Here is a 17,063-nt window from a genome sequence, read left to right as displayed (position 1 = left end):
TCTCTGATTACTCTGATTCTGCAAATTATTAATCCTGCCCCTCAATTTCTTTTTCAATAACTTTCCAATAATGATGAAAGACTCATAGGTCTGCAATTGCTAGGCGTATTTTCTTGCTGCATTCTTCAAGATCAAGACCACGTTTGATGATCTCCAATCACCTGATATCTCTCTTTGATGCCTAGTAATGATTTAAACGTCCCCCTGCAACTCTAATTTAACACCACTATGCATTAACCAACCTTGCAACCAGGATATTAGTCCCCCTCCAGTTCAGGTGCAAACCTTCCTTTCAGTACAGGTCCCACCTTCCCTGAGAGAGAGATCAATGATCCAAAAATCTTACATCCTCCCTCCTACATCAAATCCTTCGTCATGTTTTAAACTGTATAATCCTCCTAGTTCTGGCCTCACTAGCATGTGGCACGATTATCAATCCCAAGACCACATCCCTAAAGTTCCTGCCCTTTAACTTAGCACCCAACTCCCTGAACTCTCTATGCAGAACCTTGTCACATGTCCTACCCATGTAACTGGTATCTACATGGACCATGACCTCTGGCTGTTCACCCTCCCACTTGAGAATGCTGAAGACTCTGACTTGAGAATCCAAGTCACAACCCTCGGATAGATGCTCCTTTGATTTTGGAACCTTCTCCCCATTTAGATAATAGTCTACACTATTGTTCCTTTTACAAAAATGAATTATCATACATTTGTCAACACTGTAATCCATCTGTCACTTTTTTTGCCCATTTTTCCAATTTGTCCAAGTCCTGCTACAATCGCATTGCTTCCTCAGCACCACCTTTCCCTCCACCCATCTTTGTGTCATCCACAAACTTTGCCACAAAGCCATCAATTCCATTATCTAAATCACTGACAAACAATGTGAAAAGTTGTGGTCCCAATAGTTACACCTGAGAAACACCACTAGTTGCTGGCAGCCAACCAGAAAAGACCCGTTTTATTTCTACTTGCTGTCGCCTGCCTGCTTATCCATACCAGTATCTTTTATCTTGTTAAGCAGTCTCAGTGTGGCACCTTATCAAACACCTGAAAATCCAAGTAAATGACATCTACTGCCTTTGTTCCCCTAACTTGTTACTTCCTCAAAGAACTCCTAACAGATTTGTCAGACAAGATTTCCCTTTACAGAAACCATGCTGACTTTGACTATTTTATCATTAGTCTCCAAGTACCTTGAAACTTCATCCTTAATAATAGACTCCAACACTTTCCCAACCACTGAGGTTAGGCAAACTGGCTTGTAATTCCCTTTTCCTTCTTAACAAATGGACTGACATCTCCAATCTTCTAGTCCTCTGCAACCAGCTAGAATCAAGTGATTCTTGAAAGATCATGAACAATGGATCCGTTATCTCTTCAGCAACCTCTCTCAGGACTCTGGGATGCAGTCCATCTGGCCTGGTCCAGGTGATTTATCCACCTTAAGACCTTTCAGTTTGCCTAACATTTTTTTTTGTAATAACAATGATACTCACGGACCTCTGGCACACTGCTAGTGTCTTCCACAGTGAAGAAAGATGCCAAGTACCCATTAGGTTTGTCTGCCATTTCATTGTCCCCCATTACTACCTCATCAGCATCATTTCCCACTGGTTCAACATCAACTCTCACCACACTTTTACTTTTTATATAACTCAAAAAATTCTGGCATCCTGCTTTATATTATTGGCTAGTTTGTCCTCATATTTAATCTCTTCCCTTTTTCTAGCTTTTTAGGTGTCTTTTGTTGGATTTTAAAAGCTTCCCAATCATCCAACTTCCCACTTACTTTTGCTACCTTATATGTGCTTTCCTTGGCTTTTATGCAGTCCTTAGATTCCTTTGTCAGCCACAGTTGCCTATCTCTGCCATTTGAGAACTCCTTCCTCTAATAATGAAATCCCATTTGGCATGGTGATAGTATATACAGAATGTAATCAAATGTTTCCTACATGTGAACACAGGACTTTTTCCTCCATATATTATGGCTGTTTTATTTAGTTTTCCAGCAATTTTGTAAATCCAGAAATTTAAACAAAAATCAGTAAAACTTTGATCCTCCCTCATACTATCCTGATATATTAACATGATTTTTCTTTTCTTGACATTGAAAATAGAAAGTGGAGATTTTAAACTCTCAATGGCCATTATTTGTCACTTGGTAAACCTCAGCTCTCTAGTTATTTTGTGATAATACAGGATATATTTTCAATGTACTCATATTAATTTATTTTTTAATTCAAAGAATAGCCATTTCATAAATCAAAATTAAGTTGTCAATTATTTTTCTCAGATATCTAAATATTATAAAACTTCCCATTCTCTTTGGAAACAATAGCCAATATCTGAAAAAAAAAATCTAAGTCACAAAGCATATTTTTCTAATTTGGCAAGTAACTTAGGCCTTTGTATGTACACATACAAAACTGAAAGAAGCCCGGGCTATGCATTCCTGTTGACAGCTCCATCTAGTCTTGAACACATCTGGTAGAGCTATACTCTTTTACAGGATTAAAAAATTGAATACATTTAATATTTGACATAATTAATAATCAATCTTGGAAATGATGGAGTACTTTATTTTAAATCAATTTGTAGTTAAAATGCACATTTTGTCAATTAGCATGATATTTACAATTGATCTATTATTGATCAGTGACTCATTGCTAACTATTTAGGATTTATAGAGGTAGGATACTACATTCAGTAGTTATCAAACATATCTAACAAAGTTGAGTAAACCGATTCTTATCACCAATGATGTAACTGAATGAGATGTACTTCGAAACAAAGTACTTGGAGCAACCATCAGAGCCAGCCAAGTAACTAATGACATGGAAGTATTTAGGCAATATAGGGTAGTTCTATCACTAATTTACTCATGTTGAAAATGACCAAAAAGAAAAAAGGACACCAGAATTGTCTACCAATAAATGGTCTGACAAAAAAAAATACACCAGTGCTGGATCTTACCCGACAGCTGAACAGTGATCCTGGTGAATCTATTTTATCTGTTGATCTACTGAAATAAAAACAAACTTAAATTTAACATCACACATTAAATATATTAATACAATATTCCCTTTAAATATAAGCTTATTTCTAAAAACAAGGTAATTTTTTTTTTAAAGTTTATATATTTTTATAAAGAGCATGTAATTCACTGAAAGCATTATTGGTGGTATGGTGTTAATGTTGGCTCATTCACAATTATGTCATGTTCTAACATGCTATAGAAGAAGAAGAATGCCCTTAACTCCTGGTAGAGTCATCGGGGCGCCGTCATGACAAGCTTTTTGCACCTATCTTTTTGGTCATTGCTTATCATGTGGTGTTTCTGTAGCATTCTCCAGCTTTTTTTTTTACGAGGTCGAGTTCCTAGCTCGCTGCTCAACCCAACACGGATGGAAAGCATACAAAGGAGCCAGCTGGATTCAAACTCGGGACCATTCCCTCCGGAGTCCAGCGCTGATGCCACTATGCCACCAGCCGGCCAAACATGCTATAGAACTGGAGTAAAAATAAGAGTGCTGGAAACACTCAGCATATCAAACATCTGTAGAATACAAATGCAGGCTAAGCTATCTCATCAAGATATTAACAGCCCTTGGAACTTAGATTTGTAAACATATCCTTGAGACTAAACAGTAGCTTTCAGAACATACTAGTACAAGAATACTGCATTGATAGCATTGGGTTGATCAAAAACTATTTTAATATCCAGTTCTAGGGCTCTGTGCAGCCATTTGAGAGCAAGAGGGGTGTCAAATCATATTTTTAATGGGGTCACCTTATAGCAATGTGCACAAAAAATATAAACTGGGAAACAAAGCATCCTGTAAAGCTCCTGACAGGTCCATCTACTCCTGAAAAGTTACAGGCCAACACACGTATCCTGACACTTCAGCTGTAGAAAAACAAAGATTCACTTCACTTCAATAAAATAATTTGACTGTGTTTTTACTTTCAATTAATTCAAGAGGAATCATTATTATATTTAAGTGAAATACGGCAGAATAGATTTTATCCAAGCATTAATTTCCATTTTTAAGAGTCCAAATTTATCATGCATTCACAAATCCAGTAAATTGTAATTTTAATTGAAAATATCTATTGCATCTATCATGTTATTTCACATCACATCTTATCCAGCATTTGCAAACAAAAAACAACATACTATGAGCAAGGATCAATAGAAGGCATGAATTCTGACCACTCTTCTTTTTTTCATCCCAAGGACTGCAGCTCTCAGCAACGTGGATAGAATCAGAGTCATAGAACACTACAGCTCAGAAACAGGCCTATTAGCCCATCTAGACTATGCCGACCTATTAATCTGCATAGTCACATTGAGCTGCACCTGGACCACAGCTCTCCATTCCCTTCCCATCCATGTATCTATCCAAATTTCTCGTGTTGAAATCAAGCCTGAATCCACCACTTTCACTGCCAGCTTGTTCCAAATTCTCATCACTCTCTGAGCAAGCTCCCCCTTAAAATACTTTGTTTCCAGAGCCTATTATTAACCTAATTTTAAAAAATATATATTTGTGAGAAAAGTTCAGTAGAACACTATGGTTTCAGCCAAGAATTTGCTTTAAGATTCAGATCTGATGTAAAAGAAACTTTGCTGTTGATGATCATGTGGCGAGTTCAGAAGTGCAAGCACAATTCCTGGTGGACATGAAAAGAACTTAGATGAACTGTTAAGTTCCAGCCCCAAGAGATAACCATGGGGGACATTTGACAGGAGTATGCAAGTTCAAATTTAAATACATACCAATGAAAACATACTTGCACTGTATTAGACTTCTGATGTATGAACTGGAAACACTTAAAACTGTTACAAAAGTAATGTTTAATAGCCACAATTTTAAGTACTGCACAGTGCTTATTTTGATGTGATGTAAATTATAGGAAACCAGTTCCAGCATGCATTTCAGTAGTTATAAAATAAATTTCAAATTTAGATGTGTACTTAAGTAGTTGGATTAAGACAGCATAAATGAAGTCCACACGGTGACAGCGTGGGGGAAGGGAGGAAGGCCAGTCATGCAAAACAGAATAAGGATTAAAAATACCTATTAGATTCCAATGGTTTTTTCTTCTTGTCTCTTCCACTTAATGATGAGTGTATTAACAGTCTGCAAGAGATATAGTTTCATATAAATACACCAGTTAGATTAACCAAGCAACAACGTACATGGATGAAGGGCACCATCTATTCATTTATTAAAAATACTATTTTGTAGTTGCTCAATTTCATACTTTCCCGACACCTTATTCTAAAAATTATATATTTAAACTAGATATTAAAGAAACAGCTCAGAGTTAATTTTTGAACTATTTTCCTCTGCATACAAGTATCCTGTGTTATTCAAGCATCAGGCTTTCTGACCACTTTTATTGGAGGAGTATTCTGATTTTCTATTACAATAAACCTGTAGCAGCAAACCATCAACAAACAAGTCACAATATGCTTTACAACATGTTTACTTTGAAATAGACTCATACATGTTAAACATATATGTTGACACCAAATATTTACTGGAATTTCATGAGATGGTGACAATAAACAGTAATTTCCCACCAGTAATGCTTAAATAACTACGTTTATTAATGCCAATGAAAGTCTATAAGGTGATCCCACATTCCCTGACTAAGTTTAAAGAAAATTGAAAGAATCTGAAAGTCTGCAGATGACATTAGAATACAAGGCAGAAAGATCAATTACTACAATTCAAGCAGCAATTGTGGAAAATGGACTGGCTTCAGTGAGTCATGGAGCAGTAAGAAAATTTTAAAAAAACTTAACTTAGACACAATCAATTTTATAAAAGTTTTCAGTATCTAAAACCATAGCCTTGGCTCTATTTCAGAATTCTGTTATTTGAATCACATTTTCTATTTTCAAAACTTTTCTGAGGAATAGAGAAAAAAAAGCAAGCATACACTTGACTGGTATACACAACTGAAAATATTTCGTGTATATCTAGGGTCCCAGATACAAAACAATATCAGCTATCATTTATATAATGGAACCACAATTTTCCAACTGAACTACACAGATACTTGGAAGAGAAATAATACTCTCACACCATGGTTACAAGAATGGAGAGACAGAATAATTTGACATTTCTATAGTTAAATAAAAGTTCTGCACACCAATGTGAGGAACTGAAGAGAGGGTCAAGCTCAATGTCAATGGAAGTGAAAGAATGAACATAGAAGAATTCAAACTCAGTAGACCAAGCAGCATTTGTGCAGAGAGAAAGGTAGCTGATGAGGTCAATGGCCTCTTAGTAGAAATGGAAAAACGATAAAAGGTTGTTTTAAGTTAGAGAATGCAAAGAGGTGGTGATGGTGATGAAGATATGCAGGGACAGAACTGCTGTTGGATGCCATCTGAGGGGAAAGAATGTTTATTATCCACAGATGACTTGTCCAGAGGAGTCTAAATAGAGGGTGGTAAATAAAGGGAACAGAAGAAAGAGTGGAACTGTAAAAGAATATTACAGCTGTTAGACATCTGGTGCAACTTGATGCTCAAATTGCTTTCATTTCCAATTTCTAGCAAATGCTGTTTTTGAAGCCTACAAGTTCCAGCACTTTATTTGCTCGCTTTACTATTCTTTTCAACCCCATTTACTCTCATTTTCAGACATAGCAACAATAATTAAAAAGCATGCTTCTCTAACACCAAAGGCACATGTTGCCACCTATGCAACTTTAGAGCATCTATGAAAGTGTGGAGCCTGTTTGTTTCTTGGCACCCATCTCCTCTTTTAAAACATACTCATTTATTCATTCTTTTAGTACTTGATGGAAGGGTCACCAACACGCAATATTAGCTATTTTTCTTTCTACAGATGTTGCCCAACTTGCAGTGTACATCCACCTTCTGATTTAATTTCAGATTTTCAGAATCTTTTTTTTTGGTTTGGAAAGAAGGGGACTAGTTTCAGCACTTCACTAAAGTGGTAACAAGCAGACATTAATTCAGCATATTGATCCCAGAAACAGGAGAGAACTTAAACTTTAAAGGACTATGAAACCTTTGGGATGGATAGCATTTACTTAAGGTAACAGCAGACTTGCAGCCTAGATGTTTACCATCTTAAGTTTTTGTCTTGCATAATATGCTAATTCTTATTTGATCTCTATCAGAGTTTACTATGTATGAAAGATTTTTTAAAAACTTATGGAGCAATCATGCCAAAATATTTACATTCAAAATCTATGACTACACTCCATAACTTCACATTCCAAAGGCTCAAGATTCTGAGTTAAATTAGGTGTCGATGTTATGGATGCTAACTAGTGAAAAATAATCTAATGCAAATTTTATAAATATTTATACATTAGTACAAGTAAACTAGTTTCAAATTTCTGTTTGTTCTGTAAATGTACCTTGATCCTGGTCCTGCTGCCCTTCTCCTCTGGATAAAGTTTTCATTGAATGATGCTTTAAAAGTTACTGGCCTCCGTCTGTACTCACACACCATGACCATCAACCATTCCAATAGGAAACAAGGAAGTAAGAAAGGTATTGGGAAATTATATGGAAGTTATTAGCAATGACATGTGAAAATTCAAGACTAGTTATTTTGTATTTTTTAAAATTGCCACATTTGGCATTCTAGAAATACAGTACACAGAAGTATAGCAACATTGAAAGTGGGCTGCTCATTAAATAAACTAAAAGTAAAAAGACAATGAAGAACAGGGAGTAGAAGAGAAAGCAAAAGCACATAAAAGGTGAAGCATAGACAATTGTTCCCAAATGCAGTTCACTAACAATTCTATTTCTCTCCCTGAAATCTATATTTAAAACTCTATTTCTGGCCATCTTTACAGATAAAATTTACGAAAAAGCCCAACAGATGCAAATTTATGTCAGCTACAAAACCTTTCCAGGCAATCTACTTCTGATATCTTGAAGAATTACTGCAATAAAAATAACAAACTAATTAAACAATACAATAATGAAAGTCAGTGTTAATGGCTTAATCCATACAAAGATTGTACTAAGCAGCTACATATCTCCAGCAAGCTGCATAATTTAGTTACATTGAATTGCAGCTTTACAAATTTTATTACACCGAAAGGATTGCCGTTTCAAATGTTCTATTCACAATACACAAACATTTATAATACCTGTTCTGTGGTTCCTGCTGTAATATTTGAGCTGCTATTTTACGCAAATCCATAACTTCCTTCAACTCATCCTCATCTCGAAATATTTGTTGCATTTCACTTGAGCGCCTGCAGTTTCACAAATTAATTAATTATTTTGTGAAACCACCTCCAGAACAAACAGAATAATACCTACAATCTTCTTCAGAGAAAAAAAATCCCCTGAACTCTGCAATTACAAGTTTAAATTTTTTCAACAAAGCAATAAATTTAATAGTTGCATGCATTGCCCATCTTTTCTTTGTAAATCATTTTGGATGGTATTAAGAGAATGCAGGGATCTCTTTCATTGGATGCAAACCAAAATAATTCAGAATTGTCAAAACTTTAGTTGAGTGCAACTTCAATAGATTACAGATATGATGGGGTGAAGCAGTGTGTTGCTCAGTATATTAACGGATGTTAAATTATAAAAAGTTATATTCCTATCAAACTAGCAAAATTATGTTAATGAAGTTTTGACCTGAAAACTAAGTCAGGTTTTTAAATTTATGTTTGAGTAAATGAAGGTACATCAGCCTTCTGTATCCAAAATGCGTTTTACCTAGTCAAACATGTGCCCAGGGAATGCGACAAATGGAAGAAACTTGTGTGTATAACACATTCTATACCCCTAAATCCATTTGTTGTTTAGAGGCTTACCCATTTCTGTCTTTAATATATTTAATGATTCCACCTCCACAGCTCTCTGAGGGCAGAGAATTCCAAAGAATCAAGGCCAATTGAGAAGAGACATTTCTCATCTCTCGAGACAACCCTTTATTTTGAAAGGATGCCTTCTAGTTCCAGAAATCTCAGCCAAGTAAACATGCTCTTTATGCAAATCCTATCTCCCTTCTTCAAAGACTTGTTTTAATAATACCACCTCCCATTCTCCTAAACGTTAATGAGCTTTGGCTTAATCTCAAATCTTTAAGAGATACAGCAAAAAAACCAGGCCCGTCAGTCCAGTGACTACCAAACAAACTTACCAAAATAAACTCTTTGTATTTTAAAGTTAACTACCATTTGCCAATGCTTGTCCCATTTTCCAGTTGATCTAGATCCAACTATAATCTTAGATAATCTCCTTCATTGTCCATTATACCATTTATGTTGGTGTCATTCACAAATTTAATATGTCAAAGGAATCTCAGATAAACTGTCAATATAGATGACAAACAACAGTGGACCCAGTACAAATTCTTGCAGCACACCACTGGTCACAGGCTTCCAATCTGAAACAACCCTTTACTTAACAACACAACATGGTAATTTTGTATTCAATTGTCTAGCTCACCCTGGACCCCAAACAAACTGAAATGTGGGAGCTCATTAAAGAACTTGCTAATGCCACTATGCTCTTGTCAATCCTCTTGGTCACTTCTAAAACACTCAGTCAAATTGAGAACTTCCCATGAACAAAGCCAAGGCAACTAATCTGAATCAATCCTTGCCTTTCCAAACAGAGGTAGATCGTGTCTTGCAGAATCCCCTCCAGCAATTTTCCCATCACTGATGTTAGACTCACCAGCCTGTATTTTCATAGACTGTCCTTGCAGCCCTTTTTAAATAAAAAAAAGGCAACATTAATCACCCTACACACACAAAATGCTGGTGGAACACAGCAGGCCAGGCAGCATCTATAAGGAGAAGCACTGATGACGTTTCGGGCTGAGACCCTTCGTCAGGACTAACTGAAAGGAAAGATACTAAGAGATTTGAAAGTAGTGGGGGGGTAGGGGGAAATGCGAAATGATAGGAGAGGAAATGATAGGAGTGGGGGTGGGATGCTAAGAGCTGGAAAGGTGATTGGCGAAAGTGATACAGAGCTGGAGAAGGGAAAGGATCATGGGACGGGAGGCCTCGGGAGAAAGAAAGGGGTGGGGGAAGCACCAGAGGGAGATGGAGAACAGGCAGAGTGATGGGCAGAGAGAGAGAAAAAAAACACACAACTAAATATGTCAGGGATGGCGTAAGAAGGGGAGGAGGGGCATTAACCGAAGTTAGAGAAGTCAATGTTCATGCCATCAGGTTGGAGGCTACCCAGCCGGTATATAAGGTGTTGTTCCTCCAACCTGAGTATGGCTTCATCTTGACAGTAGAGGAGGCCATGGATAGACATATCAGAATGGGAATAGGGACAGTGGAGGAAGCCATGGCTGAATTAATCACCCTTCAGTTTTTTGCTAGTTCACAAATATCTCTTCAGGACACCCAGCAACTTCTTTCCAATCTTTCAGTAATGTCATGGGAAGCACTTGGTCTAACCTGAGGGATTTATCCACTTTTATGTGCTTTAAGGCTGCCAGCATGTCTTCTTTCATTGTGGACAGATTTGGGCAGGTTTCAGGAATTCATTGTTCCCATTCCCAAATCCCCATTTCCATAACCTGCTCCACAGTAACAGCAGACAGGAAATATTCATTTAGGACCATGCCCATCTTCCCAGCTCCACACAAGCAACTACGCTGATGCTAAAGAAGAACCTTTTCTCTCCAGTTACTCTCTCGCTTTTAATGGGCTTTTAGAATTACTAGATTCACCTTTACTTATCTGCCAAGGCTATCTCATGTTTTCCCCCTTTCTGCCCTGAGTTCCTTCTTAATTCTGTTCTTACATAACTTAATTTCCTTAAGCGATTTGTACAACTGCCCATGCCTGATATGCCTTTTTCTTGACAGTTTCAATCTTCCTCATTGACCAGGGTTCCCTAATCTTGAAGGCCTTTCCCTTCATTCTAAAAAGAACATGCTCATCATGAACTCTCCCAACCTCAGGTTAAAAGCCTCCAACCAACTGGATCATACAAGGCATTCTGCCATGTTCAGTGCTCATACTTGCCATAACTTGCTTTCTCATGCCTTAGATATTCCCCAACCTTCACAAGAATCTAGGTTTGAGCAATCCACCTTTTGTTTAATTATAAATTTCTCCTGAATTATCACCATCTCCCACTTGATTATCTTTCACTATCCTGATATGATTGATTTTCAAGTGGCTTTTTCTATTCTTACTAAATTTGTCCATGCCACAATTTTATTTTAGGGTTTTATTTGTCAATTTCTATAAACACTCTAAATCTAAGTGGGTTACGATCACTGACTACCCACTGCCTACCTTGCCATTGCAGTTCCCCAAAGTCCTTTCCTATTAGCCTCAGTTTATTAATTTAAAAAAATCTTTTGAATGCACTTTAGAATTGCTTTTGTGTTCTATTGACAGCCCCAGTTTTTCTTAGGATATTTGTACTTGAAATCCCATATTCATTACTGTTACTCTTAGGATTTACATAAAACTTGTTTGATCATCACGAAATGCAATTTTCCTTATTTTCTATGAGTCAGTTCAATCCAAGGAGCTTTACCTGTGCATCTTTTCAGCTATCTCCCATCTACCTTATTTGCAAATGCTAAAGTTGGGAATAGTGAACCATTATTCCACTAAGCCATATTTCAAGTAATAGATAAAATGCTTATCTGCATCCTTAATTCATTACCTTTACAACCTGCACTCACTGGATTGATATATGAACTATTAAGCATTTCTTAACTTGAGATAAAAGCTTTGCTTGCTCTGGTTTCCAAACCCATCTCTCTGCCTTCCAGATTCACTAGCAAGTGCACTCTCAAACTGTTGCCCTTTTCACCTCAGCCTGCCAATTTAAATCTCTTCAAAAGCACTAGCAAATTCTCCACAAAAAATGCAGTCTTACCACAGATTACACGCCCATTGAACCAATCCCAATGACTCAAGAGACTAAAGCCCCATCTACAACAGTGTCTCTTCGCCAGCCATCCATTTGCAGTTTCTACGCTCACCCATGCACAGCACCAACTGTAATCCAGAATTATTACATTTGGAAATTCCACATTTTAATTTCTTCTTTAGCTCCCTGTACTTGACTTGCAGGACCTGATCATCCTTGCTACATCACTGGTACTTATATGGAACATGACACTTTCATGTTCTCCCAGTTCCAGATGTTCTGTTCTTGACCCTGCCCTTGTACTTTCATATTGGTGCTGTGGATTTTAGAAAGCAGCCAAGATGACTTACTCATTTTAAAACTGAAAACATGGAACTATAGTGAATTATACACACAAAATGCTGGAGGTACTTAGTAGGCTATTCATAGAGAAACCCAATCCAACTGATTCTGTAGATGCAGTGTATTTAAATTTGGCAAGGTGCAACATGAAGACTGGTCCATAAATTTAGAGTTCAAATTACTGGATGAAGTGTGTTAACATGGATTGAAATCTGGCAGTCACATTAAATAAATGTAACACACACAAAATGTTGGAGGAACTCAGCAGGTCAGGCACCATCTATGGAAATGAATAAAGAGTCAATGTTTCAGGCAGAGACCCTTCACAACTATTGTTACTGAAATAAATGGGTTCTTTTCAGGTTTGAAGGATGCATGTAGTGAGTACCCTACAAAGCAGTTACTGGCACTCTATTGTTTACTATTTACAACAACTTGGAAAAGGAATCAAAAAATGAGGCTTTCAGCTTTGTTACTCATTCAAAAATTTGTGAAAGAACAAGTTTTGTCGTGATGAGGACATTTTAATTTTGCTGTGGAAAACATTGTAGACACATGAGTAACTGGATGAAATTCTGTCAAATGCAGTTTAATATGGAGAGGAGAGGTAATGCAGTTTAGGATGAGGACTTAAAATTATATATTCTCAAAATTGATGAGAATAGCACATTTATTGCAGAATATATGGATTATTGTAAAACATTTTATGAAGTGCCATATGACAGATCAATCATGAAATTAAAAGCTCAAATTCCAAGGGAAAGTGACAAACTGCATTAAGTATTGGACCCTTGGACCAGTGGAATCAAGAAATGCTTTTGGCTATCAATGAGGAATACAGTGAAGTTCTGCATTGTTCAATACTGGGTTGCTTGTTTCACAAAGAAAACATCATTTATGTTCACTTACATGTAGGCTCCACAATTAGTTTGCTAATGATATAAAAAATAAAAATAAAAACTGATGTTGCATTTGATATCAAGGAAGATTTGAGAAGTGGCATTAACTTAAATGCATTTTTGACCAGCATGATCAGAATAAGCCATGCTGAATCCTCATGAACTATAAATGTCTCACAATTCACAACATTCAAACTCAGTGTTAAATAGCTACTATATGAGTCCTGAAGGTTTCTCGGCACACTTCCAACACAGTTTACAGATTCAACTGCAAGATATATTCTTGCCAGGAAACAGACTGTTAGTTTTAGAAATTTTATGAAGAATAGATGTTCTTGGTTAAATAAAACCGCAAGTTTATCTGCTTTACCAATTCACATGCCTAATTTCGTTTGAACACATTATTGGACTATCATCCACCACCCTAACATTGCAATCCAAATCTTAAATTCTTGTTAGTTAACTGTTTATTTTTCATGCCTCTCTAGTGTCTTTACAAATCAACTTTAACTTGAACACTTTAACAACAGCCGATGGAAAAGAACTTTATTTATATTCTTTGCTATTAGTGAAGTGAAGACAATTATTAGTGAAGTGAAGACAATTGTTAGTGTTCCTGTTAGTTTCTAAGATTTAAGAACCACACAACTGCTCTACTTAACCACAAAGCATTATCCTAATACCTGGAACTATTCTAGATAAAATCTTTTAAATCCTCCTTAACAACACAACATCCATTCTGCACTATGGTGCTAAGAATGCGATCCAGTACTCCAGCTGTAGCAAAACAGTGTTTTATATAAGGTTGGCATAATTCACTAGTAGTAGATAACCAAGCAATTAACATAGGACATAGGATCCAGGGTTTTTGAAATAATGATATAATCGCCTTCAAAAATCTGAACATGTGCAGAAGATAGAAAAACACAAAGACATGTGGCCCCTGCATTTCAGGGGCAGGGTGGGGGGAGAGAGAGCAGAAGCAAACATGTGTTACAAAGAAAATGGTCCATATTGTGATTTTCCATTATGTGAAGCTACATCAAGAAATAAATTTAAAATATAGTAAACTATTTTTATTCAGTTTTTTGAAATCAAATTCCAATGAGACAGAATTTTATTCCATAATTTTAACTTTTTGGATAGTGACCTGAGTATTGTGCAAGGGGAAATTAGTTATCTGAATAGAGTCAGCCTGCGCTGCTAATCTGATGTCAAAACAGGATGTGTTAGAAATGCTTAAAAGATATGGGAACAGTGTGGGTGGGGTGGGGGGGGGGAATAGACAAGTGTTCCTGTCTCATGACCTTAAAGATCATAAACTATAACACTTTGTCTTTTCACAGATGCTACATGACCCAAGTATTTTCAACACTTTGTGCTGAAATCTGTTTGTTTTCCTGTAATCCATATAACATTCTACCATAGAGCACACCCAGCTTTTCCTCATTGTTACTATCAAAATCAATCAGCAGCATTTTTGCTAAACAGAACAATTATCTGAGGTACCTGTTCTGCCAATTTGTGAATAAACCACCTGGTCTTATCATATTCCTTTCTCATTACTATGTTTAAGTTTTGCTTAATTAGCAAATTTAAAATCATGCTCTATATCCTCAAATACAAATTCTATCTTCCAGATGGAATCATTGAGCAATAGATCATTACAACACAGAAACAGACCCTATGGCCTATTGAGTCTGTGGAGATCTGTTATTCTGCCTAGTCCTAATGACCGGCACCTGGACCATAGCCCGCTATATCACTCATATTCATGTACTTATCCAAACTTGTCTTAAATGTTGAAATCAAACCTGCATCCACCACTTCTGCTGCCAGCTCACTTTATACTCTCACCGCCCTCTGAGTGAAGTATGTCTTCCTTAAATATTTCAAATTTCACTCTTAGCTCATGACCTCTGGTTTTAGTCTCACCCAACCTCAATGAAAAAACATGCTTGCACTTACCCTATCTATACCCCTCAATGCTGTCTCTCTGTATCACATTTCCCCTCATTCTCCTACAGTCCAGAGAATAATTCCTAATCTATTTAATCTTTCCCTACAACTCAGGTCCCTAAATCCAAGCAACATCCTTGTGAATTTTCTCAGCACTTTTTCCAATCTTATTATCTTTCCTGTAGGCAGATTACCAGAACTACACACAATACTCCAAATCTGGCCTCAGCAATGTTTTATAAAACTTCAATTTAACATCCCATCTCCAACTCAATACTTCGATATATCAGGGCCAATATGCCAAAAGCTCTCTTTACGACCCTATCTGTGACACCACTTTCAAGGAATTATGGATCTGTATTCCTCGTCCTCCTATTCTACCATACTCCTTAGTGCCCTAGCATTCGCTATGCAAGTTCTACCCTGGCTTGTCCTCTCAGTGTAACACCTCACATTAAATTCCAATCTGCCATTTTTCACCCCATTTTTGCAGCTGCTTTACATCCTGCTGAAGGCTTTGATACTGTTCCTTGCGGTCCACCATGCCTCCAATCTTGGTGTCTTTCACTAATTTGCTGATCTGGTTTACACCTTCTCATCTAGGTGTGTTATCAGTATCTTGGATACCTTCACTATATATCTTCCTTTCATCCAAAATAGGGGCAAAGTTGCTTTCTTTTTTTTCAGTCAATCTTTCATCCATGCACTACTGTCACCATACTATATAGAATTCAAATTTTACCAATATGACCAAAAGGTAGCAATTAAGATACATTTTGGAATCACATGTACATAACATGAATTGAGCAGCTCCTACCTTCCTTCTTATCCACTGAAAAATAATTTGCTGGAAGGTTTATTTCTGTGTGATTAATTGCTAATTTAAATACAAAAATACAGTGCTTTTAAGATCTTTTTTAATATCAGAGTAAGCAGCTCCAAGTTCATACCTTGGTTTATCTTCCCAATTATTTTCTTCCATAAGCTGTGATTTTTCAGGCAGCTTTCCTTGGTCCTGAAACACAAAGGAATATTGAAATGTTATTGTTACGATTCAAATTAAGTTGCAAATAAGGACACGTCTATCAAGAATCTTTGTAAACTATTACTAGCGTTTCCCCAAAAGCATTTGTTAGAAATAGGACTGAAGATAATATTCAAGGAAGTGTGCTCCAAAATTGAAACAGAGCTCAATCTCGATCAGTATGGAGTGATCTGTCAAGCACAGGCAATACAAATAAAAAACTGTGCTTAATTTCCCCTAACTGTTGATATTCATTGAAAGAAAACAACAGGAGCATATTTTAATAAAACAAAGGAAAGTCAAGCTTGATAAATTTAGGCAGTCACTTAAGTTTATTGACAAGAGAAATGTAGTAAAGAACTTGATAGATGGCTTTTGATAAAATTAAGGCACTTTTACAAGAAGTAACATCTTTTAAAAATGTACTGTATATAAGTTTATTGATAGTTTGCAGCTTGCAGATGCAAAAGATGTAAGTGTAACTAATATCAGATTCCAAAATTGGCTGAGGATTCAAATGATTTTTATTTAAAATATATAAACTAGTATAGTAAATCCACTATGAACATTCTCACATTACACAAACAACTGAAGCAAGATTAATTGAAGAATACACTGGTACCTTCAGAGAACAAAGGGAAAGTTCTAGAGGTACAAGAAATGTAGTTTCTGGGAGGTTCCTTAAGGCTGTCATAGCAGGGGGTAGGTTAGGGGTGTGGTAGAGATAAATTCCCAAAACCTATTAAATAACGTGCACTTAACATGTTGCTTAGCTATCAAGCCCAGCAGAACAGTTTCTACTGACAGTAGAAATGGCAAGGGCAGGTTACTGATGCCTTAAAACCAGTTGCTTTTGGCAGATGAGGTTCGTCAGTCATGGATGGCCGCTCATCTAGGAGATGATCTCAAACCTCTGCTGTCTTGCCACTCATGGGGAAAGCTTTGG

The 17,063-nt window shown here is 36.6% G+C and overlaps 1 protein-coding gene across 8 annotated transcripts in view; it reads right to left on the bottom strand.

Annotated features, from left to right (window-relative positions):
* Positions 1-17,063, bottom strand: part of LOC140734464 (leucine-rich repeat and calponin homology domain-containing protein 2-like) — a 225,786-nt gene that overhangs the window by 101,701 nt on the left and 107,022 nt on the right. For 4 of the 8 annotated variants that reach the window (XM_073058441.1, XM_073058445.1, XM_073058442.1 and 1 more), the window contains exons 10-14: positions 16,044-16,108; positions 8,167-8,274; positions 7,420-7,497; positions 5,091-5,153; positions 2,983-3,031 (exon numbers count right to left, since the gene is read on the bottom strand). In XM_073058441.1, the coding sequence (XP_072914542.1) occupies positions 2,983-3,031; positions 5,091-5,153; positions 7,420-7,497; positions 8,167-8,274; positions 16,044-16,108 (363 nt within the window). The remainder of the gene's footprint in view (positions 1-2,982; positions 3,032-5,090; positions 5,154-7,419; positions 7,498-8,166; positions 8,275-16,043; positions 16,109-17,063) is intronic. The other 4 variants (XM_073058443.1, XM_073058444.1, XM_073058447.1 and 1 more) reach the window with 4 other exon arrangements.

This window comes from Hemitrygon akajei, chromosome 10 (assembly GCF_048418815.1).
Source record: "Hemitrygon akajei chromosome 10, sHemAka1.3, whole genome shotgun sequence".
In the NCBI taxonomy this organism is placed as follows: Eukaryota; Metazoa; Chordata; class Chondrichthyes; order Myliobatiformes; family Dasyatidae; genus Hemitrygon; species Hemitrygon akajei.
The sequence above is the reverse complement of the archived record's forward strand: the minus strand, read 5'-3'. Positions and strand labels throughout refer to the sequence as shown.